Source organism: Columba livia, chromosome 6, assembly GCF_036013475.1.
Source record: "Columba livia isolate bColLiv1 breed racing homer chromosome 6, bColLiv1.pat.W.v2, whole genome shotgun sequence".
In the NCBI taxonomy this organism is placed as follows: Eukaryota; Metazoa; Chordata; class Aves; order Columbiformes; family Columbidae; genus Columba; species Columba livia.
The window spans coordinates 28,275,837-28,300,413 of NC_088607.1; the positions used below are offsets into that span (position 1 = coordinate 28,275,837).

At 40.7% G+C, this 24,577-nt stretch overlaps 1 protein-coding gene across 5 annotated transcripts in view; it reads right to left on the reverse strand.

Moving 5' to 3' along the window:
* LOC102097055 (L-threonine ammonia-lyase) overlaps positions 1 to 15,911 on the reverse strand; it is a 31,962-nt gene extending 16,051 nt beyond the window's left edge. Inside the window, exons 1-6 of one of the 5 annotated variants that reach the window (XM_065067729.1) lie at positions 15,718 to 15,895; positions 15,264 to 15,342; positions 11,160 to 11,186; positions 8,183 to 8,525; positions 4,023 to 4,139; positions 2,938 to 3,179 (exon numbers count right to left, since the gene is read on the reverse strand). In XM_065067729.1, coding sequence (XP_064923801.1) covers positions 2,938 to 3,179; positions 4,023 to 4,139; positions 8,183 to 8,525; positions 11,160 to 11,186; positions 15,264 to 15,342; positions 15,718 to 15,745 — 836 coding nt within the window. In that variant the 5' untranslated portion in view covers positions 15,746 to 15,895. Of the gene's footprint in view, positions 1 to 2,937; positions 3,180 to 4,022; positions 4,140 to 8,182; positions 8,526 to 11,159; positions 11,187 to 15,263; positions 15,343 to 15,523 lie in introns of all 5 variants that reach the window. The other 4 variants (XM_065067730.1, XM_065067726.1, XM_065067731.1 and 1 more) reach the window with 4 other exon arrangements.
* Positions 15,912 to 24,577: the final 8,666 nt, after the last annotated feature.

The window sequence follows — 24,577 nt, forward strand, 5'->3', positions numbered from 1 at the left end:
ATGCCATGGGACCTGCAAAAATGAATGAGGACCAGGGATGTGTAATTTAAGAATAAAACTTCACTAACTGAAAAGTCTGTCCAAAGGAGGCTGCTCTGGGCATGAAGATTTTTAGCAGTTTGGATGAATGTTTCAGATAATCATGTTTACCTTGCTAACATCTAGTTAGAACACCAGTTCACTGATCAGCCTTCAGCTTTTTATAATAAAATGGGTTATTTTATTCGCACTGTGACTGATTACTTTTGCTTTGTCAAGCAAACATCTTTTTTTGAGTATCATATGCCACTGAAGGAAAAAAATAAATCAAGGAAAGGGCAGATAAATCTAAAGACTGTAGTTTTATATAAGTATTTTTGAGTCAGAGTTAGAAATTTGGTCAGTTGCCTTCTGAAAGGTGTGATACATCAGCAACCAAAGAATGGGCTCTCAAGCTTCAGTTTCCCAACGAAATATTGACATGGCAGCTAGCAGGCTTTTCTTGAGCAAGAACTCAAAAATTGTCATCTGCCCTTTCTGGAGTAACAGACTAACCAGGTCACAAATGAACGAGGATCAGGTTTGATCGGTATTTAGAGTTAGACAAGGTAAACTTGTACTCTTAAGGAATGGTGTGCAATTCAATCTGTAGCACTCTAACCTCTCTGATTCACAAATCAATCTTTCTCATATCATCCCAAAGGTATTGTGTTACTTACTGGCAATCTTCACATTGATAGTTAGGTCCTGAATATCTATAGTTATTAAAAATGCCATGCTACCTAGGCAGCAACTACATAGACTTAATGACTGAATTCCAACTCGAAAACTCACATTTCCTTCCTGGAATTTCACAAGAAGTTGCAGTTGGTTAAAACATTTCCTTCCTTTAATTGAACTCTTGCATGATCGTTTTCATAACACAGTATTTTAATTGCACTCAAGAAATGGGAAGAACTGACACTGACACACCCAATTATGGGACATTGCCTGCGCAGGTAAAACCAAAGACAGTCATGTAATGTCTGCTTAAGGAAGGAAAGACTGAATTGTTGGTTAAGGAGATTCAGAGACCAAATTGCTTGGGATTTTATGCAAGCTAGAATTAAACTGAAATAAAACAACATTTCAGAAGTTCCATTCTGAAGCATAAGAGATCAGGTGATGTTTTACAGACAGCTTTGGCAAGTGACAATGAATGGGTGTCAGACACATATTGAAGAAGACTGGCTATCCATGTATGTATCTATCTCTCTGAGAAAGCTCTCCCAGGCTACACGTAACAAAATACATTTCAGGCATCACATTATGAAAGGCTCACAACTGTAGTGAGATGTTTTTTTGTTTGTTTGTTTTTTCTTTGTTTGTTTTTTTTTTTTTTTTTTTTTTTTTTATCCAGAATGTAAAAAATTGCATCTGTGAGATTTTAATTAAACATAGTAGCAGATTACATAACTCTGTTTCTTGTAACTGGTAATATATTGAATCAGACTGCTTTGATATCATTAATATAACGTGTACATTTAGAGTGCCTCAGTGCTAGATGCTGAAGTCCATCACGTGTTGTCCCTGGAGCTTCATGAACCTGGTGAATGCCTACCTTATGTAATACAAATAATTAGCTGGGGAGGAGGGGAAGACTGAACATGAAATTACAATATAATAATCTATTTCTTATGTGCAAACAGGATAGCTGATGCAAGCCATCTGGCAGCAAACACATTGATTGACAATAGGCTGACAGAAGTTTGGAAATCACAAGGTTATGGAAAGCCGTGGTTTTCAAGGATAGCCTAAATAGGTTTAAAATTCAGTAGGACCTAGGGCACCTTATTACCTTGGGTTTCTTTGAAAGTCTCGGTCTGGGACAAGGCTGTGCCCATGGTGACAGGTGAGGCACAGCAACCAGCCCCGTGAGTCATTCATTCTGGGCAGAGCTAACAGTGCAGTTCAAGAGTACAGTTGTTAATATTGCCTTCCCAATTAACCAACTGGGAAAGAAATGATGATTTTCTCAATTCTGATTATTCTGGGGTCCTCCTTCCAAGCAGCATTACTCACCACTACCACATTTAGCACACTAGCGCCTGGGAGCCAAAGGGGAATGGGCACTCACTGCAGCAGGTGCCATACAAACACAAAGTGGTGGACAAAGCCCACACAGAGGCGGTGATGGGGAGGAAGAATAACATTCCAGCTTGGTGCATCAGAGGGACTGCCAGCTACCTCATGCTAATGATTCACTCCCTCTGTGCTTTTGGAAATCTTACTTGAAAAAAGGTTAAAAAAAAAAAAAAAGTGAAAGGAAAGGAAGGGGAAGGAAAGGTAGAAGAGACTAAAGAGAAAAAAGGGAAAAGAGGGGGGTGGAAATGGATCAGTTTGAATTATTTTTGTCTTACTCTAATAATGTTTTCACTAGAACCGACTTTTCAATGACCTCAAATAGTTTGAGCTTAAGTTTATATTCATGCTTACCTACTTTAAATGTACATGTGAAGTAGACTCGTAATCATCTTTTTTCAAGGCAGAATCACAGTTTTGTCAGTCACACCAGATACGTGAAAATTTTACAGAATTAACCTTCTCTTGCTCTACACTACACCACTGAACCCTTTTCATTAAAGATTAGCTTTTACTCACTCCAAACAGAGAGACCAAAAATGAATGCTAACCTTAATGCTTTCTGACAAGGTTCACAAAGAGTTAACATATACCCATTATCATACTAGGGCATATAATTTCCTAATCAGGAAGTTTGCCTAATTTGTGGGAAGAGCAATTCCATCCCCAACTGTTATAGAAAGATTCATTATTTGTGCCTGGGAATACGTAACTGTCCATACCCCAAGTAACAGGAACACTTTGATGACGTGATCAAATTTTAATGAAACTAGTTGGTTTTGAAGAGCTGTGCAAGTATCTAATCTGTTCTTATTAATAGCCTGACTTTTCACTTACTCTTCGAGGTAAAGGTAACCATTCTCCTGCGCCAACCTTCTTGCATGTGTCTGGGAATCCTTAGCCGTAGTGCCATAGGAGATAACCATGGCACCGTACTCACGGCACATTTTCACTCTGGCTGGGGACGTGCTGGTTGACATGATGACAAACACTGGAATACGGAGCTCTGAGGCATGGTAAGCAACAGCCATGGAAAAGTTACTGTCCGAAGCCACAATCACCCCCTTTCTTTGCTGATCCTAAAAAACAGCATTGATTATTGCACATTATACAGCGTCACAAAGTTGTTCCATATGATCCTGGATCATTCTGATGGTCTCATTTCCTTCTTTTCCTCTACTAGCTGATCATATTATGATACAATATATGCATGTCTGGTGTGATCTCAGGACTTAAACACAGAGCTATGACAGCATAAGATCAGTCCCTGGTCCTGCACTCCTCTGGGTTCAATTCTTGTTCAATTGGAATTAGCTGCAAAACTCCAGCTGATCCTAGAATAGCCGATATCTGGCCCCTCTTCCCTGCCTGTGTGAAATTATTTCACTCCAGGTTCCCCCTTAACAGAAGGATTTGTTCATATTAATACAAAAAAGTGTAAGAAAAAACACTGTTACTGGGCTGCTATATCATGTCAATTATAATTATTATTGCTGCAAAGACTCAATAACCTACAATAAATGATTAACAGGTTATTCATGTAACGATACTGAAATGTATTACCAAATCAATTGATGATCTCAATCCTTCTCATCACCCATAGTAACTCAATTTCATCCTCACTTAAAGTTTAGTAGTTTCAACATGTCGGAAGCATAGTACACACACAAACACTTTCTTCTAAATGCCACAGAATAATGCTGATGTTTACATTTTGCAAGATTTTCTTCGAATATTTTTAAGCATTTCACTAGCAGATCAGCCAAGTGTACATAAAGTATTTTACTTTCAGATACCTGCATACCTATGTTGTTCAGGACAATGGTTCAAAAGGTAAGAAACACTGTGATTCCATTGACATTAACAGTTAAATATCTTTAATTCTGCTCCATTTCTTTTTGAACTATGGTATTTTGTTATACCTGAGGCAATGATGTCAGAAGGTAAAGTACACCTCGTTCCTTCACAGATCCTGTGTACTGGAGGAACTCTTTCTTTAAGTAGATGTCCATTCCATACTGCTTGGATAGCCTAGAATACTGGAGTATAGAAATGTTGTTATTGGGATATATTTAAAATTAAAAAAAATCTTCCATACCCCATCAGTTCTCTGGGGAGGAATGCATTCAACTGCTACATCTGAGCTCTAAAAAGTAAGTTTTATAATCTGTTTCTTTAGAAAAACATGACAGCCTGTTGTTACCTGCCATTATCTTCTGATTTATAAAAGTGATTTTCAAACTCATAGCAGTGAAATACGTACCCCGTGCCATTATGAACCCTGAAAATAGTATTGTTTTGTTTTGTTGTTCAAATATAGATATTGATATAAGTATTTCAAATTATTAAAAAAAAAACAAACCACAGCTTATGGTTTGATATTTTAGCACTTGCCAGACCTGGATATGGAACACCCCAAAAATAAGGTTATATCCTAATAGATACAAAAGCAGTTAGAAAATTCCTTCTTGAGTCCCCATTATGACTCTGCTATAATTTCTGCCACTGATTCACTATTGTCCCTTGTGCATCCTAAGGCTAGTACAACATTAGTAAAGACATCTCTTATTTGAATAATGATGGAAACAATTGAAAAATACATATTTCCCAGGACTGCAAGTGTAAGCAGCAGCTGTTTGAAATCAGTCAGTGTTTGGAACAGAAAGGATCTCTGAACTGAGAGGCATTAGCAAGCACAGTACATGCGATGCAGTGTCCAAGTGCATCATTCTTCCTCTTATTATTTTTAATGGCAAACCTTTATCATTTTTTTATAGTAAGACACTCATAGCATGCATTGCCATATGAATTTTTCTTTACCATATTATCTAAACCATGAGTTTTAAACAAAATAACTTAAGAAATAGAGCTGCATTAAGCCTGTGTGTTCCAGTTCTCTAATCTTACTGCATTTCTGTTTTGTAATTGGCTCTGTTTCTTCCATTGGCTGCCAAAGCAAATGAGGACCCTGACATTTAGGGGCTTAAGCCCTCGTTTATAATAAGTCACAAATAGAGATAAATTAAAAGACAGCATGACCATATTTTAAATATTTATCTCAAACAGTATCTGGCAGCGTCATGCATATGGTGTAAAATGTACAGAATAATATGTACAGATATATTTTTCAGACTGGGGGGACTTTCAAAGTAAATTTATGCAAACTAAATATATCTAAAATAGATACTTGCTTTAAGGCATACAATTAAACTAAACACTTCAGATGAATGTTTCAAAGCTTTTTAGCAAATTTACAAGTATATATAATGTTCCTCACCCATAGGTGGGGCCAGATTCTCTATTTTACTCCTGAAAATCCTGCAATAGGAGCTACTACTTGGTGCTCCTTTGCAAATCTGGCTGCAGAACTGAAAGAATGGAAAGTGCTTAGTACAGTAATAATAGTTTATATCTTAAACAGCCTAATCTATGGAGAATGCCTATGCAAAACAGAACAAGAACACTAGACAAGAAATACGACTTTACTGATTCTTCTCATGTCACACTAGTTTTATCACTTTTGCTTTTGTAAAGAATCTCATATTCTAGAGTGAACATAGTGAACAATGAGAAAAATGATTAAAGGATATGAATCCTGTGACTTTTTAAAGTTACCAAGTCTCCTACTTTTAAAAATATGTGTCATCAAGTCACTGTTTACCACAAGCGTGGTGTACTTCAGATTATTGTTATTTTGCTTTCATTTTGATACTCAACATTTAAACTCTTTAGGTTATGCTTTTCTGCTTCCTTTAACTGAGGCTTTTTTTTTTGTTAATGTAGCCTAAATATAGCAATTAATTCTAACGAAAGAGGTGTCAGCACTATTTTCAGCTGTACTGACCAGAAGCGTGACCTTGTAAGACTCATTGAAACAGCCTGTGAGTTTTCCCTTTTGTCACCATGATCTTATCTAAGGACTGCAGACATTAGGTCTAATGTACAACACACGGCATCCACAAAAGCATAGTTCATAAAAAGAGACTAAAGGAATTTAGCCTGTTTAGCTTGCCACAGGAAATGCAGAAAGGGGATACAACCACATTGCATGAATCTGCACGGACACCCAAAAGAAAATAACTATTTAAGTTGAGGAAAAAAGCTGCCTGAGAACAAATGGTGTGAACTGGTGTTTAACTACCTGCGAGGAGAAGCACAGACTCAGTTGTGCAGTCTTGCCTCTTCCTGCATCAGGATATGTTGGTTGGTTCATTTTCAGACAGGAGCCATACCTTGGGAGTTAGTAGATTGCTCAGGGGATGTGGTCAAGGTGGACTTTACTAGTTTTGAGCTGCTGGTCTGATCCATCTGAGCTGAGGGTATGAATGAGGTCCCTCAATGACCCAGATGGCCAAGGCTCCCACAGTCTCACCCTGGCAGATGTACAGAGACAGGATGCTGTAACTGTCTGGCAGAAGTACGTGATGCCAAGATCTGCAGGGAAGGAATGATCCAGGCTACCAAAGGGTACAGAGCCAGTTAGTTCTGCTTAACAAATAGAGCCATGACACTCTCATTCTCCCTGCCCATAGACCTACCTTTGTACAGTAAGATTAAACACATCTAACAAACATGACAGAGAAGCACAGTGCTCACCACCTGCAAAATAAACACAAATCTTCTCTTCCTGGAACAGTCTCACCACAAAAGCAGAAGATTGAAACCTCTGTCTAGGGCACTGTCTGTGCTCTCAAGCATGACAGTCTGAGAGTTTTGGTGACAAACGATACAACATGCAGAGTTTGGCACGCTTCCTCTGTTCACCCAGTCCCTGGCCCCCCAGTCACCTGGCTACACGTGTGTTTCCTCACTCCCCCACCACCTTCCCAAGCAAGCCAACTTTTTCACTCTGAACGGAAACCAAGGTACAGCTGGCAAGATGGTTTACTCCCAAGTCACCCTGAACAGGCAGGATATGAATACAAAATGCATCCAGTTTGATTCCCTGCATTCCAGCCAACACTACCCTGCAATTTTTTTGGGCCACTTTGCAGCCCCAAACAGTCTTTTATCCCTTCCCTCTGTCACAAGACATACTTCTTCAGTAGCATGCTACAAAAAACCACAGCTATCCTTATTTTGGGAACTCTAAGCTAAAAACAACCACCAAAAATAATTACAATGTCTCTGGATCAGGAGACACCATCTGGGAATCAGGAGAACTGCTGCACCTTGCAGACCCAGCCACTTTTCTCCAGGGACTGTTAACCCCAAGCATCGGCTCAGACACCAAGGTCCTTTCCCTGTGCAGGCCAGAAAGACAACCCACAGCTGGTGAGGCTGGTAGGGTGCCCTGGGTCAGCAACGGGGAGCGTTTCCTCAAGAGAGCATTTTGGGGTTGCTGCTACAAACTGCCATTTGGCAAAGACACTCTTCTCACCCACCACAGGGATAAGGAGATTAACCGCAGAGTGCCTACAGTAGCCTTCATGAAGAGCTCTCAACAGTAGAAATACACTATGAACTAAATAACTTGCAACTGTACTTCTCTTACACTTTAGCAAATGCTTGCTCATTCATGGGAGTGTCTCAGCTATTTTCATACCTGAACTGATGGACAGGTGTGTATGTGTGAGTGTGTATCTCTTAATGTCCTTGTTTTGTTGAAGACACACGTGGCAGAACCACCTGGTCGCAGAACATATTCAGCCTTGCCAGGTTGGCCAGGCTAGGAACGAAAATCTGTACCTTCAAACTCTCCAAACATGAGGGTTGGTTCCAAATCAAACCTTCTCACGACTGCTTACCCAAATACTGATAGTCCGCTGTCTCCAGCTTGGGTTCCTTGTAGTAAGCATTTTTCACCAGGAGCATAATACCACAGTGCATTAAGTCTATGCCTAAGGTGGTTTATCCTTTGTTTACCCAGGTCACCTAAACCTGAGGGTTTAGGTTAGTAGTAACAGGTAAGAAGAAAATTATTATTGACACTTAACAACAACTATTAATAACATGAAGATGAGTCATCTTACACAGATCTATCTACTGCACCCCACAAATACTTTTCATTCATTTCCAATTAACTTTTTTAAAGAAAACAAAAGAAATACTGAGAGAATGCAAAGTCATATAAACTCCCTACCATGCAGGGGGTTTTCTGAACACCGCACTGGATTTTGAAAGCTGCTGCACTAATATCTTCAAATCGAATGAGCTTGTTACAGCTTGACAGGCTGGTCCTACTGCTTGACTGAGCGATGCGGGAAGGGCCATCTCTAAGTAACTCCTCATTACGGCTCACTATCTTCATTTCCCAGGTCTTCACATCTCCGTTCAGGTAATCCTCCTCACCAAAATCTTTCAGTCTTTCAGGGTTGATAGAGGGTGGCTTCTGCCCAATAAGGCCATTTCTTATCGGCCCATCCTTACAACAGTGAAGATCACAAAGTGCCGGGGCAACTTGATTCTTTATTTTATTGTCATCCCTAAAAACAAAAAGAAGAAACTTGTTAGGAAAGCTTGGATTTAGCATTTAAGAAGGATGCACATCTCAATTTCTCTTTGCAAGCCTCACACAGGCAGACTGAATTATTACCGTCATGTTACCTTATCTTGCAGGTGGATTGAAAGCTACTGTACCAGCCAGCTTTTAGAAAAGCCACAGATAACTGGACATGTGGACAAACTGGGAAACTGTCATTCCCAAGAAAATACGCAAGATATAACCCACGCTGTCTGGGCAGCCAGACCTTCTTCAGTACTCAGTCTCAATTGGCAATGATCCTAGTTCAGTGCTTCTAGAAATTTTGGAATAACTGGAATTGTATTTGCGTATACAACTCCAGGTTTATCAAAAAAGGCAAATAGCTGCTGCAGAGCATTGCCTCATACTATTAATAGCAGCAACAAATGTCACTATATTGTGTACAAGACTTCTGCTTCTCTGCTGTTCCACACCTGCAGTGCACACTCTTGACAGTCATCTGTCTCATGTCCTGGTTTTACAGCAGTGATCAGCACTGTAATATGTATTATAATTATTTCAAAAAATAATTTTAAAATATTTAGAAACAGCTGCTTTTTGAGCAATGGCTCTACTTTTGGCAATGTCTTCCATTTTGTTTGCGGTCCCAATAGTTTGTGACAGGAGCTCTGCTTCATATTACACTTCCAATTGTTCCACTGAGGACTTCACATAACAATATGGGCAACATGAAAGTTTTTGTTATTTGGGTCAAGCAATATACCAGTTGTGACAATCACTCTGTATATCCTCACAGGAGAGAAAAAAGACAATTTTTGTAGTAAGGTCTTCTCTCTCCAAAATTAATGATATCAATAATAATTTTAGGAGGTAAATAAAGTATTTACACATTTGTAACTTATTTATGTTGATGTTTGTGATTTAAAATATTTTCCCAATACCATATCTTAAAGCCAATATGCCCAAATAGCAGGCATTCTGTCTTCAAATTAAATAGCTTTTCAAGTAGTTCTATTCCATACTTTACTGCATTTCTGCTCCTTTGGGGTTAGATGCTTGGAACACTTCATTAAGCAAATGTTAAGCTTCCAGCGTTAGTTCTCATGCATATTAGCTAGTTTAATGCAAAGATGAGAATCAGATCAGACTGTCTCCCTGTGAACTTGTTACAGCAACAGCCCTTGGCATAAACAGCTATCATCATCTAGGAGGCCGCATCCCTGTTAAAGAGCCCATTCCCAATCCCCGTCCCCCCCAAAAATATTTTCCATATCACAGTAACCCATAACCATTCCAAAAAAGAGAATAACATATGCATCTTATCTCTAAACATATTATCTAAAATGTTAGCAAGCACTAGCAATGAATAACATTTCTTACATTGGCAATGGGTTAAAAGGGTAGACATAGGTAAAATATATAGGTAGATCAAAGATGAGTGATTTTTCTAGGTCTTTTTTTACTGACTGGTATTTGAGATAGGATATAAATTCATGCTTTTTCCTTGCATTAATTGCAATCAATTGCAAAAGTCCATTAAAAAAATAAACAAAACAAAACAAACAAACAAAAAACCAGGCAAAGACAAGCACGAAAAGTCCACTGATAAGACCAATGAATGAGGATTCTGCTAGAAAGTACAAACTACAGGGTAATGCCCCACCACACTAGTGCCATCAAATAATTTCATCTGCAAATAAAAAGACCAAAAAGGGATACTAATTTTGACCCTACATTTGGATTTCCTTTTTTTTTGGCAGAACTAAGGAGGGAAGTAAAACAGCTTCTCAGTCCTTGATCTGCAGCACTGCTCTCATCAACAGTGAATATCTGGCCAGGACCCTGATGGAGACACCACCTTATGCTGCTGGAAAAAATGAACAAAAGTCAAACATCTGTAAAGTATGTGTAGGCTTTTCAAGTCTGAGATAGGTTTAAAGCACATCTTAAACATTACCATCTCAGCATTTAATATGGCGACTGCCATACATTTACATCTGAAAGGTCAGCAGCCTCATTACGATCATGTTATTGTACATATTTATTTCAGATTTACTTTTATTCTCCTCCTATGTATGTATTTTTCTTTCACATTAGTGAATGACATTTTTCCCTATTGAGACCACCTGGGCGTGCACCACAGACCCACTGCGAGCACTCAAACTCCCAAGTGAAACCGTGGGTTGAGGTTTGAAAATCCAACACACCCAGACAATAACCCTGTTGGGTCAGGTGAGTTTCTCTCCTCAAACACAGTCCATATGCTTGGTGTAGATCACCTCAGCATGAATTTCTACTGAAGGAGCAGTCAAAGCAAGCAGCAAAGCATGCAAGTGCTCACAGAAAGACTGCACGTGACTTCTCATGCACAGTAACAAAGTATGGCCCCTGTTCCAGTGATCATGCCCACTAGATTAAAATCTGAGCCAGCATTATAAAACATCGCTCCTTCCAAATGGAACACTTTTCCTTTTTTAGAGTTTGTCTAGGAAAGTTTTCATTTAAGAGTCTGTTTATTTCTAGCCATAAAACAAACATCTAGCTGGCAAGCATTGTTACATGGTTATAAATTATGACATTTTACCTTTAAAGTGATTAGTAAAAGCAAACATGAAAATATAGTTTATAAACCTACTTTTTCAAGAACAGCTTCTCAGCATAACTGCAAAAAATAAAACAGAACATCCATATGCATACATTCCATGGATAATTAAGGAACAGGAAAAAATATCATTTGTTTAAGTAGATAGCTTTACATAGTTTGAAGTCTCAAAGCCAGTGAAAAGACAGTGTGTGCCAACATGTACTCTTAAAATGATAAAAAGCAACAACGTGGAATGAACAATTTTTCTGTTTCCAATTTTGAATATACTGATAACTTTCATCAAGTTGAATAGCACTGGGGAAAATTATTTTGGAAAAATAGCAATATTAATAAACTAGGAAATTAATAAAACAACAAAAATAATTTTGGGAAGATAAAATGCACTAATAGTGCACACTATACCTAAATACCACAACTGTTGCCTTCATTGCAAGGAGAAAGAAATAGCCAGGCAGTTATCCTGCAATGACAGGACAATTACAGGTCCCCATCAGACGAAGCCCATGCAGATTGCTTTCCTTGGGATCCATGAAACAGACTAAACAAATTTAACTGATATAACTGCATCTCTTCAGCTTCTGAAACTGAAGAAGCAAAAAAATCTGCAAAGTCATGGATGTCCAGGAAATAGCAAACTGGGACAGATTAGTCACTGTTTCTCCCAGTATAAATGTTAGAGAGAGATCATATGGAAGTACCAGATTGAATGTTTAAAAGTTCCCTTCTTACAGAAAATAATTAGTTCATAGAACTCATTGCCTCTGGATGCTATGAAGGACAATGGTATAAATGGGTTCCTAAAAGAACTGTGCAACTGTATGGACATGTGCCTAATAGCGACCACATCAGTCAAGAAGCAATCTGTGATTCAGGAAGCCCCTCGGCACTCACTTGGCAGACTCTACAAAAGGATACGAGAGAAAGTACCTTAGGTGGCGTTTTTGTTTGGTTTTTTGTTTTCTCTCTAAGCTTCTGTTACTGGCCACCACTACAGAGAAGACAGTAGACTGCTCTTGGTCTGACTCAGTGTTGCCATTTTGATTTACAGATGTATTCCGTGTTAGCACTTGGCCCATTGGGCAGCTTTACAGCATGAATCACAACAACATATTGTGAGGCAGAAATTAAGTCAGAATTATAGACATTCCCATGTTACTGTGCTGCTTCACAGATAGAAATCCAAGTGTCACAAAAGGAAGCAAAGAAATTTTGGTATAAGACTGAAAACTTGGCATTTCTTAGTCATTTGTACAGCAGTTTTTATCATCTGCATTCACAATAATACACACTTAGCGTGAAGAGGTAGTGATAGTATGGCACAAGTTCTGCAGCATATTTTAGCATCCTTAAAGGTCTACACCACGAGAAGAATTCCGTATTGCAATGTCTAACCTGGGCTGATCCATGGCGTAGGGCAAACTCACAAAGTCTTAAGCTTGAATACCACTTTGAACTACCTCAGTGAATTTGGGCTGGCCTATAGTTAACTCATCAACACACATACACACATATGCATATGTTCTCTATATGTGTTTTTTTTCTGTTATTCTTTGGTAATGTTTTGGGTGCAGGGGTTTCTGAAGCTCCTGTCTATATGCTGCCATCCTCTTCAGGCTCCCTGAACACTTTCCTGGAGCACATTGAGCAACAGACTAAGATACAGTTTTAAACATATGTGTCATCTGCTTTCTGGATATATGGTCTCAGATCTTATGGCTGCAAGTTGAGAATACCCCTGTTTGGGAAGATAAATGCACACTATACCTAAATACCACAACTGTTGCCTTCATTGCAAGGAGAAAGAAATGGCCAGGCAGTTATCCTACAATGACAGGACAATTACAGGTCCCCGTCAGATGAAGCCCATTCCTGCCTCATTCCTCAAAGTGCTGAGCAGAGGTGGGTCGTGTCCTGAGGGGTGAGGCAGGGAGAACAGCCTGCTGCAGGGAGCAGTCTGCCTGGTTTATGACTGAGGTGTGACTAGGGCTGGGATCTGCTCTCAAAGGAGAAAGAGGTAATCCCAGGAAATGACAGAAAGGGCCCTTTCCTTCATCCAAATCCCTCTTTTACCCAGCACCTCCCCAGCTCCATTAATCCTTCTTATTCCATGTCCCCAGCCTCGTCTCCTCTGAGCCATCCGCATTCCTCTGATACTTCCCTGTTGGTTGCAATCCCCTTTCCCAATATCTCCTAAAAATGCCTGTTCCATCCCAGCTCCTTTTGGCAGCACAATTCTCTGTGAGCTTCCCTACTTCTGCAAAATCCCTGCTGAACCCACCCAGCCCTCTTCTACTTTTTTCCCCCCTCCCCAAACACACAAAAAGGCTGCAGTAGCAGCAGTTCTTAAAAGCATCTCAGCAGCTTGTGCAGGCAGATCTTTTTGAAAGAGAAGTGATAGAAACGTTGAGGCTTGCTAAGAAACAAATAGCAAGAAGCATCACAATGTCTGTCGTCTTCACTGGTAGCTATTCCAGGTTACTGCACTGTATAGTGTCCAAGTGTCCTCCACAGGACTACAGGGTGACAATTAAACTCCCCCAGGCAGCGGGAAACAACACACTACAACTCTGACAATACAGTCAAAACAGACCAAAGACAATACTGCACTCAAACATTACTTTCTCAAATTATAATTATTTTGTACAACACTAGTATCTAGAAACACCAGTCTGAGACTGTAGCACCCCCACTAGTAGCAATTAGAGGATGGGAATGTAAAATGCATCTATCACAGGCAAATTCTATGCAATGTGATTGTTCTAAATCATACAGGAATCACCAATGTCTTCCCCAAAACAGAAAGACAATTTCAGTAAATATTAGCTCAACTTTATTGATAGAAACTGGGGTACAGACAGATCAAATGACCTGCCTAAGGCTCCTGCAGGAAGTTCATAGCAGGGCTACTTATTGGAGTGTCTTAAAGACTAAGAGATCAGGGCTTAGTTACCAGCCCGTACAACACAAATGTTAGGGGATGTTTGCACTGTGACCATCCAGCATAAACAGGTACATAACAACCAAGCCTTGAGGTTGAGCAGGCATTTATAACTCACCATATACAGGGATGACAAAACTGTGGGATGTTATGCCAGCAACAAGTGCAAAGAAGGTTCAGGCTCATGCAGGGAACAACCAAGCTGCATTATCGCTTCTGATAAAATATCTCCTTACTTTCAGTAATTCAGATTTACCAGAGCCTGAGCCTAGTACTATATTTGCCTTCATCTGTGGTCATAATCCACTGCTAGTCTTCCAGACACACTACTGAAATGTCATTGCTTACTGCTGGCAATAACAACTAGGTGTCAGCTGCTAAATAGGTAACATGAGAAAAAGTCATCTGAAAGCAAGAACTCAGAAGGTCACCTCTCTCCATTACCTCTGCTTCATCACCTTCCATGTGTCCCTCGAACAGATCCATCTCCCTAAGCGCTTAGTGCAGGACATTCACAGCCATGAATGTCAAATTACAACTATAACAAATTATAACACTGCACACAATTTGGTAACTAAAACTCTTCAAGAAATTACACTTTTTTCCTCTTTAAATTAAATCCATTGTGAATTTAGAGGTTCTCTGGTGATTAACATATATCCGCAATTCCCTTTCAATAAAGAACGAATAACACAACCCAAATGAGAGGAAAAAGTGGTTCTGAGATGGAAGGGCTGGTTTAAGATTCTCCATTCACTGCAGAACACGTCACACCACATATGACTTTGGGCAAGTCATTTTTTCAATGCAGAACTAGGATTTTGTCTTTCTCTTTGGTGTTCCATGAGGGTTTATTAACAGCATTGAGCCCACTGAAAAATTTATGTTTTAAATATTACCAACATCTGTAAGAAGAGGCAGGATGCAGGAAATTAGAATCATCCTTTGCTTATACCACATCTGGCAACAGCAGGTTGTGGTCTTGCTAGAGGTGTCCAGATAATGAAACTGGGGCAGAAGACAGCTATGGAAAAGGTTAAGAGGGAGGCTGTACAAATATAACCATGCCACATGGGTGCTGTGCAGGGGCACTAGACGTCTCCCAAATTCCCTGCTGCACCATCCAAGCCTGAAAACAGGAGTTCAAGAAGACCATAAACACCAGAGCAAAGACAACCACAGAACACCTGTAATACCTGGATCTGATACAGGCTATCCCAAGATACATTTTCAGAAGTCCGTTGGCCTGTCCAGGGTTATTTCTAATATCGTGCTCTGAAGAAGTGAAAAAGCTGAACCACTCAGGTCTAAAGTACGGACAGTCCCAGTGCACCCAGTGGACAACCCCAAGAGCAATTGAACCACAGAACCCCGGGAGATACCAGAAAATTATTAAAGATTTCTTTTTTTTTTTTCTTTTTTTTAGAGACTAAAGAAAAGAAAAAGAAAGTATTACCTATACAGCACAGCGACTAAATAAACAACGAGGCGAAGCAAAACTCCAACTACGACACCGTAAGGAGGCAGGAGGGGTCCAGGGGTTGTCATGTCCTTGGGCCTGGCCCTGGGTGGACCCCGAGGGCTGACCATGACCCCTGAGGGGGAGAAAGGAGCGCTCTAGCTCTAAGTCAGACAGCAATATTCTCCAACCTTTGCCAGAAAGGATCGTACTCTTCATCTTCCCTGGAGCGGTCCCTGGGACTTCTGTTTTTTAATGCCCTGGAGTAGAGAAACTGTGCTGCAAAATTCATTGTAATTCCCGGTGCAAAGCAAAGCTGGGAGGCTGCAGGCAGGGGACACACTTGCCTGTGAGAAGTGCCAGCCCTACAGTGCCTGGGTGGGAAATAGTGGGTGACGTGCTGTACACAGCCCTCCAGCACTGGCTGGGGAGGGAAGCGTCTGTGCGAGAGATGGCTGCTGCTATTTAAAGAGATTATTTCAGAGGCCAGCCTGTCCTTGTCAATTTGAGTCAGGGCCTGGATTATGCTTGGGTGACGCTCTGTTAGCAGGACACTCAAAGCTTTAGTTACTTACCACTTATCTGTGGAACATGATCTAGACCTGCTGCAGGGCTCGCGATTTAACAGCGTGCACTTGGGTAGGCAGAAACAGCAAGAAAGGGACACCTTTTTAGTGGTGGTTGAGTCACTTGCATGGATCCTTTAAAGCAGCACCAAGGGACACGGGTCTCCATGACTGAGGCACAGAGGGGACTAACTACTTTGTTTGGGTCTTCTCTTGGCACAAGTCCTTGTAGCAGAAAAAGAAAGGTATCCAGAACATACAGACAGAAAGAACAGATCATCTAGGGAAAAGACTGCAGCAACAATATAAACAAGAACATCTAAATCTGTTCTTCGTTGCCCTGTGGGAGTGTTAGCAAAGGCAGTGCCAGATTTCAGATGCAGGATGCCTGTGCAGTGGGGAAGGGAGCGGGGGGTCCTTCTCTGGTTTCTCTCCTCTGGTATACAGCCCCAATGGAGCACAGGGCTCCAGGCTGCTCAGGGACTGACCAGGTGACCTTTTCCAGGTATCAGTGGTCCCTCAGTATGCTCTGCTTTCTGCTGATAGCATACACAACCTTAATTTCCAAGAGAGAGAACAGGCACATTGTAAAATCTAACCCAAGCTGTGACCTAACCCTCCCCACAGAGTACTGTGAGAAATAATATAAACTGCTCTGTGTGGGAGAGTCAGAATAAATTATCGAATAGTCTTCTGGGATCTCCAGGAAACTCTGAGCTGTGCTGGTGGAGCCTTCCCTACACAATTGTGGCAGACAGGTCCTTGCTCCTTTGACTCCACCAGTACAGATGGAGCTCTGGATTGAACACTTTTTGCCATCTCCCCCACCGCAAACCCCTTAACCCTTCCCTTTCCAGGCAGTGGATGTGCTGGCTGTGGAAGTGGCATGTGCTACACGTGGCCGCAGCCCCGCAGCAGGCGGCTGCCGGAGGTGAAGAGATGAGCGGGCGGTGGCTGCCAGCACAGCAGTGCTAAGCCCCAGAGGAGTCCGGGCCAACTGCGACGGTGCCTTGAAGCACAGAGGGAAGGCGGATGGAGTTATTATTTTGCTCATAACACGTTCGAAGGGCGATGGTGGGCAGGAAAGGGAACTTAAAAGTGGTGAAAATCACAATACCTAGCTTTTGGTGTCTGGGTGCCCAGACCAACGCACTCACATCTTGACATGAATTCAGCTCCCCGCAAAATGAGGCAATCAGCATTTGTCGACCACACAAAACCAGTAAAAGGATTTTTGGGACCACTTGGCCAAGCAGTTCAAAACAAATTCAGCAAGTTGTTTCAGGACAGAAGTACATGAAGCACTGAATTGCTGTCCTTCTCAAACACTCCTAAACAAGCAGCCCACTAGGGAAAAAGGATATTTGGAAGTTTCTGCTGTAGATTTAGGCCCACATCAAACATTCCTTCAAAGCCTTTACCTAAGTGTGTGCTGGAAATGCTGAGTGTGCAGTGTCTTAGGTGGTACAGCATCACTGTTAATTGCTGTAAGTTAACTACGACCATTTTCTAAGCTGCTTATTTCCTTAATGAGAGATAAACAGTTAAACACACACTATTATTAGATCTGTCTTCCTTTCATTCTTGCCTGTCAAACTTCGTTGTCCTTACAAGCTTCTTATGTTTTGTCCGCCACTTCACGTATCCACCTTCACTATCTGTGCACACAGAGAGGACAGCTGTACAACAGTCCTGCTTTCTCTTTCTAGAGAAACTGGATTTTGTAACCTTTCACAGGCACTGTTTTTTTTAGCATCTGTGTGTCTTCTCGGAGACACCTCTCTCTGTTGTTACTTGAATCCTTTAAGTAACTCAGCCACCTTCATCTAGGAAGTTAATCTGGTCTCCTACTTCTTCCTAATTTCCTTCTCCAGGAAGTTCCTATTTATTTCCTTTGTCTTTATTAATGCAACTATTAGCAGGAGTTGGCATATCTGCTGCTGCTGTCCAAGAACCAGAACTCTCCAGCAGACAGCAACAGCCCTGTGAATGGCATTTTTTAGGGGCAGTCTCACATCAAAGTACTGATGCTGGGAATGAATTTAAGAACATATTTAATGCTTTTTGGTACAAGGTTTAATACACTTGAACTAGATTAACCCATAGTTTAACAGCTATGTCAAAAACGGTATGATGGACCTTACAGCTCCTTGATTTCATCACTTTTCCAGATGTTTCTTTTCCAAGCAGAGCACTGTGACTTTTAGAGAACCTTTACAAATGACAAGGCGGATGCAAACAGCGAAAGTCACAGCCGCAGGGTGTCACTCAGCCTCCTTCCCACTGCCACCAAAAGCATCCAGTCAGGTGTGGGGAGAGGATTCAACTCCAGTTACCTATGGTGCCACCTACTTCATTTACATCAAAGGAGACTGACTGGTCATGGTAGACCAGTTATGCATTTGAACTTGTCAGCTATAAAGGCTATATCCTATTACTGATTTCCCTGATACCATCTGCTGTCAGTTCCTTTTTCACACTCATGCCTTTGAATCAACTGTCTGCAAGGGGTTGTTGTCTACTGCACTTGAAATTCCCAGGATGCCCTGAATTCTCTCTGGTTTTGCATTTAATCAGTAAAAAACTCCTCCAGAATATCATCTTTTAATAACTAATCCTGCACATCTTTCTCATATAATCTCACTCTTGTCTCTTAGCTTTGAAAAGCTGAACGCCTCTTAGCTAACAGACTGAGATACATTATTTTCATTATATTTATTCATCTTGAATAGGATCAAGCCAGTCACTACCAGCAGAACAAAACATATGAAAGCCACCTAAGTATCTATGGATCAGTCCGGTAACCGCTTGAAGATTTAAAAATATGGACCATAAGACTAATCAAAGAATTAACACGTGAACAACAAACTAGATGTCCTGGGATAGGATGGGGTTGACTTTTCTGTGCCTTTTGCATTGATTCGATTTGACTTATAGTCTATTTGGAGACCTGTTATCTAACTTCCAAACAAGCCAAACTCTTCAAATAACTATTTCCCCACTTCTCTTCAACCATGACCCGGAATAATTTAATACAGCCACTTCCAAACCCACTCAAAGTGCTTTGAAAAACACCATAACCACCACAGGAAGGAAAAACTACCTTTTATCTTTGACTTTTTATATGAGAGTGTGCATTAGCATGAGAGAATGTGCTCAAGTGAAACCCAACAAGATTACCATCAAACCGTCAAGGACAACACTACGTTACAGGTCTTCCCCAGACCAGATTTCTTTTCAAGTCTAGAGTTTTTTACCTCCTCCCAGTTGCTCTTTGGTGGGTCCTATGGGAAGAAAGCCAGAGCCTTGGTCTCATATAGCTTTCCAGAGGTTTCATTTACATCTCCCTTACTTTCACCACTCACACATCTTGTATTTGCTCAAGGAAATCATCATTCCTATCTGCACAGTTTAGGCATACCTAACTGAGACCTCAGTACAACTGGCCTCTATCAGGGGCACTGTATCCATCTGAAATGGCAATTCTTGAGAAGTGTTTTTGTCCACATCATTATGCAATATTATTTTCTTGTGCTTAGATAATTTTGAGTCCAAAACAAACCCCCACTTTAATCAAGGGCCAGAACTGAAATTCAGTGCTCATGTGCTAGTGTGCAAGACCAAGGATTAGGACTGGAAGAAACAGAAAAGTCCCAATCTCAGAATAACAGTTTTACATTCATCAGGTTGTATATGATTATCTGCCTTCCACCCTCAGTCCTTGGCACACAAGCCATTAAAAGATAGCATAATGTGGGAAGTAACAGCTGCTTCTTTTCCTAGAAAACCACCTAAACAAGGTTATGCTGTGTTTTCCCCAAACTGAAAAACAAAATAGGACCATTTTGCCATGAAAATGGAAAACAGTGCTCCATTCCCTTGTAACCACAGAAAACTCAGTTTGGACAACACTGGGAGAAACAGCTATTACCATTGTAAATAAAGGCTACATTGAATTACAGGACTTGAAAGATGGTTTTGAAGGGTTAGCCAAGTTTTTCCCCACACAACATAAAATTAATAACATTTCCAGCCTCAATGAGGACAACATGGGTGGGAAGAGATAGTCTATCCAAAGCAGAGAATTCTTTGCAGAATTTGATCAGTTGCAGAAGAGGGTGGAGACAGCCTGCAGTTAAGCCAAGAAAAACAATAAAAATTGTTCCGAGACTAGCAACACGGAAAACCAAAATGATAATTTAGGATTATGCAATGTATTGATGCAGATGTGGTGGTAAACCACTATAATAATCAGTATGGATAAATAAATATAGACAATTCAAAAAGAATTGTCAATTAAAAAAAGGAAAGGGGAAAGGGCAAGAGGGAAAGGGGAAAAGGGGAAGGGGAAAGAAGGAATATACACAAAAAAGCATCACATTTTCTTCTAATTTAGCATACTAATTTGACTTCTATCTCAATTTCTGCATAAATCAATATTTATAAAGGAGACCAGAGTTTCAGCCACCAGCGTATTTATTGCAGAGAGCAGCTGACCCATGGTAGGGAAATGCCATGTTCCTGTTTGTTATCTTTAGGAAGCTGGGAAAAGACTGGTATGGTAGATTGAAATCAGCAGAAACAGATCTAGCTTCCTTCAGCTACATTTTGTAGTGGCTGAGAGAAAGGACAGGCATCAATTCAAAGAACATATCTGCTGACACAAGAGGCTGGAGGGAAGCCTGAGTAGGCTTTGTGTAAAGCTATGATGTGGGACAGACTGTATCTGCTTAGCAGGAAAACATCCTGCAGAAAGTATGAGCACTTTCTCAAAACAAAGAGCGAAACTTTACATTAGAAGTCCAAAAATTACCTCCTAAAAATAGTATTTATATCCATCAGAAGTCTAATTCTAAAATGCTGAACAAATCAATTTCAACAGCTGAGCAGAAACGGGGAACTCCAGCACAAAGCTTGTGCTTTGCTGTTACAAAAAAAATACACAGTCTCTACTATCCAGACTAAATAACTGATAAGAACCAGCAAAACATTTTGCATTGCTATTTGGGATATTTATCTCAGTTGGAATACATGGCTTTTAAAGGTCCCTTCCAACCCAAACTACTCCATGATTTTATATCCTGCTTATCTCAATTTCAAGTTGTAGGATAACATTTTTAATACATGCAGAAGCCATAAGTTAGCATTGCAGATGCATGATAATATCAAATAACCTATTCAAATATACCTCACAAAATATTATTAATTGACAAAGACTGTATCTAGATATTTTTGGGTAACATGAGAAACCTTATGTTACCTCTGACTCCAGGCTTTTTGTCCCCCGGGTCTAAAGCACTGGTCACGTCTCTGTGTTCACATGAAAGGACAGGCGCATCAGCTGCTGCCCACACAGCGAATCTCTGAGGATCCATGTTAGTTTGTCTGTGCAGAGCACAGCAGTTGCCATCGACAGCTTCACCTTCCGCTGTTTCAGATGGCATTAGAGCATCACAGTGGCACTATATAATTTCAAAGTGCTACTATAACCATTACCTTTATTTTGACTAACAAAAATCACCAAACATTCAAACAAGAAGCGGATGCAAGGTGAAACACAGACAGCTTCTTACAGGCTTACTGAAAGGGATCCTGATTTGCTGCAGACTATAGGTTAACTATTACATGACGCTTTCAGAGGCTCAAAAAGACTATGAAGATGTTTAAAGCATCACTGCTTAGATATTCAACAGCAGTGAAGAATGGCTGGTGGTTTCTGCTGAAATAAATAAGCGCTTTGCTGGGGTGCCACATGCCAGACCCCCTCAGCACTGGTACTTGTGTGTGCTCCTCTGCTTTCCCGACAGCCTAAGCAAGCTCAAAGTCAAGTACGTAACAGTTCAGGGTCTGTTACTTTGGCCCGGACTCTCATTGATCTAAATCCTCTTCCCTCCCCTCCCGCTGTGTCTAATTAAAACACTGAACTCCCGGTTGCAGCTCAGACTGTGCTGGAGATCAGCTCACCCTGAGCTTGGTCAGGTGCCATGGTGGGCAGAGCAAAACGAAGGAGCCACCGGAGCCAAAGCGGGGTGGGAGACAAGCAGCTTCTGGGTGACCTGGTGGCCATGCAGACAGAACTAGGTCACCTCACTGAGCACTCCTGGGGCAGGTCCCTGGCTGCCAGGTGATGGTCACCCACATTATCCAGCTGCTCCCCACACTCCCCCCTGCCCTTCTGCTGGGCCACCCCACCACCTCTCCTCATCCCTGCCCGCTCCTCGCTCTGTCCCACCCACGCCATCAAGTCCCTCCCAGTGTTTGCTTCCTGGTCTCAGTATCTAACACCAGTAAAACACTTTCTGCACCCCAGACTGGTGTCATTTCTTCTCCTAAATTCAAACCACAGAGGCTCTTGTCCCATTAGCTTCTGCTAATTCCTCTCCCTAACGATAGTTTAAAGAGAATAGATTACATCATAATTATTTATAGCACCCTGATAATTCACATGACTTCTCTATCCTCACTTCTGATGCGTCTTATTCCTTGAACACATGCAACGAGCCCTCCATTCTGTTTCCACATTTTTTTATCCTGTAATCTTCTATTTCCCTTTTCTCGATGTTAATTACAAGAGATCTTAGATAGTCACCGATGTGAAACAGAAAATTATCCCCTCATTATCATGTAGGTGGCAAAAAGTAGTATCCAAGAAGGAAAAAACAAAAAGCACTTACAGAAATAAAACCACAAAATTACAGAGATTAATATCTGAATTAAGAAATAACATTTCTGTTATTCTTACAATGAGTTCCAGTGGTGGGTCTGAATTAAAGAACCATTGGAACAGATAATTTAAAGCATTTTACAACATCTGGACAGAGTATTGTAACTGATATTTTAATATAATTAGAGCCAACTGGTCTCTTAAAGCAAGGTAGGATGTCCTAAAACCTGGCATTAGAAACAGCATCCATGCCATCCTAATTTCCTCCAAGGATTTTGTTTCAAGTTATAATTCTTGCTCTTGTTTATTTAATCCTTAACACTGAGTAGAATATCTGTGCAGATGCAGCAGGTGTAACCACCACCAGCCTCCTCCCTAAACACACGTGGAACTGATCACACTCCAAGGATCTCACTAGAAAAAAATTCAAAATAAGGAGCGGATGACAAGAATACAGAGCCCACATCTGGTTTCTAGCAATCTGAATTAATTCCTTGCCTCTAGAGCTTGTGGTGCATGATAATTTTCTTAATTTATTAATTTGTTCATACTCTCTCAAAGTTTTTCATGTCTTGGATCAGCTCTTAATAGGAAATGTTTCATGGGCACTTTTCTTCCCATTCATTATTACACAGTTTCCCCGTGGCAACTACCACAAATTCTTCGATTAAATAGTGCCATCATAAAAGTATTTAAGTTATCTTTTAACACAGTTTTGCAGCTGGAATTAAAGAGGCGAGAAGCCAGTACCATACAGTAATAGCTAGCTGCACTGCTGGGGAATCTTGCTGGACAGGAACCAACACGTGATTAACTACGCAGGCAGCGGGATGAAAGAATTCATACACATCCGTGCTCAGTCTCCGCCTAGAAGCACATGTCAGAAGCATGCTTGAAGAAAAATTGCAGCTAAAGATGTGGGGGATCTGTAATAACAAAGCAACTATGACCATCCTGTTACAGTATTATATTTCCTCCAACACACGTATTTTAAAAGGAGTCTTAACCTGGGATTTTTACTACATTGGCTGTAAAATAATACACGTACTGTAAATTTTCAGAGGAATGGCAGTGGAGTGATTAACTTGGATTCTCTCTCTGGCAAGTCATTCTTTCCCTTGCATCTGTCCGTGACCTTGTGGTAATTAAGAGGAAAGGAGAATAGGCTGAGTAGCAATCCAAAACAGGATTTACTTCCAGCTGTTTCTCTGTTTCCTCAGATATCTCCAAGTGCCTCATATGGCAAATATTAACTATATTCAAAGGCTTCGTATACATGGCTGATGCATTGCCTAAGGAGAAAGGTACACAGATGTTAAGTAACACAGACCTCTGCTTTACTGCTGTTCATCATGACTCGTGCTCAGCAAGGTGCTATTCAACAGATGAATAGCTTCTCAGATACTATCTGCTACTTCACACAACGAAAATGTTGGTCTGGTTTCAAGTAATTATCTCATTTAATTGGTGTGGTTTGCAATAGCAATCTGCTCAAGACACTAGCTGACTAATTCTAATTTGGGAATAATCAAGTACTTCCCCCATGAGTATTATTTTCTAGAATATTATCGGCCATGGACTCACGGATCTATTTCACATTTTTATGTGACTCAATGGGTGGACGTAAAGTTACAACAGCAAAGACTGGGAGTCAAGAGTCTATTACCGAGTCACTAATTTAGCTGGGAATATAGTTAATCCAGGTTTGTTAGGACAAAGTTTTCTGTTCTCTAAAATGGGCAGGCACACCGCATACTATATTTCACTGGGGGTTCTGAGGCATGGCCAGGCTTTGTTAAAAATGCAAAACAAATGACAGCA